General features: G+C 40.3%; 1 protein-coding gene across 2 annotated transcripts; it reads right to left on the reverse strand.

The window, feature by feature from the left end:
- Positions 1-1659: 1659 nt before the first annotated feature.
- Positions 1660-2844, reverse strand: LOC136875113 (uncharacterized). Of its 2 annotated transcripts, none has more exons than XM_067148845.2 (3): positions 2234-2844; positions 2050-2115; positions 1660-1959 (listed from the first exon to the last, which is right to left on the reverse strand). In XM_067148845.2, the coding sequence occupies exons 1-3, from the start codon at positions 2559-2561 to the stop codon at positions 1679-1681; spliced, it is 675 nt and encodes a 224-aa protein (XP_067004946.2). In that variant the 5' UTR covers positions 2562-2844; the 3' UTR covers positions 1660-1678. The 2 variants fall into 2 exon arrangements, with proteins under 2 accessions (XP_067004946.2, XP_068084097.1); XM_068227996.1 differs by having other exon boundaries at positions 1660-1971.
- Positions 2845-3287: the final 443 nt, after the last annotated feature.

Raw genomic sequence — 3287 nt, forward strand, 5'->3', positions numbered from 1 at the left:
GAACAGCTGTGCAGGAGCAAGGCAGACTCGCCCGCCCAACTCGTCAACCTACCTCGTGCCGAGAACTCCAAGCTCGCTCTGCCAGGACGAGGCAGCGAACAGCTGTGCAGGAGCAAGGCAGACTAGCCCGCCGAACTCGTCAACCAACCTCGTGGCGAGAACTCCAAGCTCGCTCTGCCAGGACGAGGCAGCGAACAGCTGTGCAGGAGCAAGGCAGACTCGCCCGCCCAAGTCGTCAACCTACCTCGTGGCGAGAACTGGATGCATCTGGAATCCATGAGTCATGTATTCGACAATTTTAGTTTCAGAAATTTACAACACTTTTTAAATAATGGTTGTATCTTCTTGGGAGGTATTCCATTCTGTAGCCCATGGCAAAAGCGTCTCTGTTGTCGAATTTCAAGAAAATGTATCGAGGTTCTTTTTTGAAAATACACTTTGAAATAATCACGTTATCATATGACGTTTAGGCCTCGACAGGAAGAAAGACTCAGCGATAGACAGATATTCTTCGGCAAGGGCTCTGCCTGGTCAGACCCTGTGTTATTCCGTCATTGGGACAGTGACGTCTTGATGATTGTAAAACGCGACTTTTAAATTCTCTCGCCGAGAATTGAACTTAGTGTAATTCTCGAACTGTGGAACTTAATGCTTCTTCGATCAAAAGCCAAGTGAGGTGTTTAACTAATTTCGTTTCTGTGCAAGTGTTAGAACATTATTTAATATTTCAGTAATTGTGATATTTCAAAGTGTTCGAGATATCTCATAGTAATAACAATTAAGTGCTCCTTAAATGTTGAGTACGATGGATTGTGCCAACCGTACGAGTGACTTAAACTGATAATCCATTACGGTGTTAATCTTAACTGGATTCGGACTGATTTCTGCACAATATTGTATATAATTGCTTCTAGATACTCTTCAGTGACTTTGTTATTTTCTGAGACTTGCTATGCTAAGAGTGACTCACTACCTATTATTTATTTCATCACTATTGGCAGTGTCGTAAGATACTCTCTTTAATAGCTCTTTTATGTGTGTCGAGTGCGACCTTGTGACAAGTAACCTCAGAGAGTGTATAGCATGTGAACTGTGTTTAGTTTCATCGCTTTTCGGTGGTAAATAACCATAAACTGTGTTCCATCATTATTTCATTCTTTTTGGTAACAGTTTCGTTTCTTAAATCAATGCTCTCCGCATTCTTAACTTTAACATTTTGAAGTGACATTCATTAAATTCTATCTGCAAGTGTTAAGTGAAGTTTATTGGCACATTCCGAACAACGTGTTGTCTGAGGCAGTGCATTGCAAAATTTGGTGACAAGTGATTGTGAGCGTGCCGTGTGACTGTACGACAGTGTAAAGCTAAATCACGAGTGATTACCCCGCATGAAGATCGCTATAGACCTCTGAGAAATTTTGAGTGTTCGGTGTATTATTATGCAATAATTATTCTATAAATTATATTTATCCATGATGTGCCATATACAATATAAGTTTCCTACAGGTACGTCTATGGAGAGGGAGGAATAATTTCAAGGTTTAGTTATATCAGTGTAATACAAGATAGTTGTTAGCTTTATTTTATAAATAAATTCAGTAGCAATAATGGGGTACCATTTTAAATAACACAGTAATGTATATTTACAACTGGCAATAATCAGCCCCTTCAAAGTCCGTTAGTTATTCTTCCCGTTCCCTCTCCTTTCTTGTTTCCCGTTCCCTTTTTCCTTCCATATCTCTTTCTCTCTCTCCTTTAGCTGTTTTTCTTGTAATACCAAAACTTTATGTTTCTGTTCCAAAACCTTCAATTTTTTCAAAAGCACCAACCTTTGCAGTTCACTATTACTTAAGTGTTTCGTTTGTTCGGTTTCATCCAGCGTGTCTCTGTTAGCTGCGCTTGAACTTGTACTAGGCCCCGCAGCAACTTCATGTGAGGAGGGATTGCTGACTGCTCCCCCTATCAACATTACTATACAATTAGAAACAACATTGCATTATATTTTAAATAAAATCTATCTTCCACAATTTATTAGTGTTGTTTACTCACCATTCAGATGGTCATCGCCGCCTCTGTTGAAACTCGAAGTGATGACAACTCCTGCAGATCTTGCTCCTTAAAAAAATACATTGTTTGTTAATATACTATTTTCATCATAATGACGAGCGTTATTTAGATAATACCATTTTTCTCAATTTATTAATGCCGTAATTTTCAGGCTATGATTTCTTACCTTTCAGGCGGCCGATGGTTGAGTCATCCTCCCACTGCATCAGATTCATCAGCTGTTTCTCCCATTCTTTTAAACATATGGGTTTGTTTCCAGTGTGCATTAAATCTACTTTAAATTTCAGTCTTGTTTTCATATTCTGCAGCTTTTTATAAAGCTGTTGCACCGAAAATTTTAAGTTACATTTAGCAAGTAGTTCACACTGAACTGCATTTATTGCACTTGATTTCTTGTGCTTGATATCCGGTAACTGAGACTTAGAAAACAGAATTGGATGTTCCTTTAAAATGGAGATAAAAGCGGACTGAAATTCCACACTGTCTTCTGCCATCGTGAGCACTGAAATGTGTTGAACCAAGGAGTGATATCGTGCCACTGAGTGGCTGCTCCAGACACTTGAGTTTACGCTCCGGAAAAGCGGAGTGGAAGCTCATCAGTGAGACAATCAGCGACCACACGCTCTGTTTGAGAAGTCTTCCTCTTCCGAAGGCGCGGAGGAAAGTTGTCTGCCAAACGCAAATAATTTCACCTTGGTTTCTTGAATGGCAAAAAGCAGAAACGCGTATTATCATGTCTAAACTTTTGATTATATTTAGTACTTTTCGTCCTGGTCCCAGTGTTGTACGGTACTTGGTCTTGGTTGACCTGACTTATTACGATGATTTATTTTGGACTTCTCTCTGATGTGAACACTACCGGGTGTAGATTTATATAGGAGGGGAACATATTATTGGTTATATATTTGTGAAAAGTCCTAGGCTATTCACTGTCTGGGGTTTGATTTTGAAGTGGTTGGTATGCCATTGATGCTTTAACGGCCCATATATGACACTCTAGAGACTCCGTGGCTCAGACGGCAGCGCGTCGGCCTCTCACTGCTGGATACCGTGGTTCAAATCCCGGTCACTCCATGTGAGATTTGTGCTGGACAAAGCGGAGGCGAGACAGGTTTTTCTCCGGTTACTCCAGTTTTCCCTGTCATGTTTCATTCCAGCAACACTCTCCAATATAATTTCATTTCATCTGTCATTCATTAATCATTGCCCCAGAGGAGTGC

This window comes from Anabrus simplex, chromosome 5 (genome assembly GCF_040414725.1).
Source record: "Anabrus simplex isolate iqAnaSimp1 chromosome 5, ASM4041472v1, whole genome shotgun sequence".
Classification (NCBI taxonomy): domain Eukaryota; kingdom Metazoa; phylum Arthropoda; class Insecta; order Orthoptera; family Tettigoniidae; genus Anabrus; species Anabrus simplex.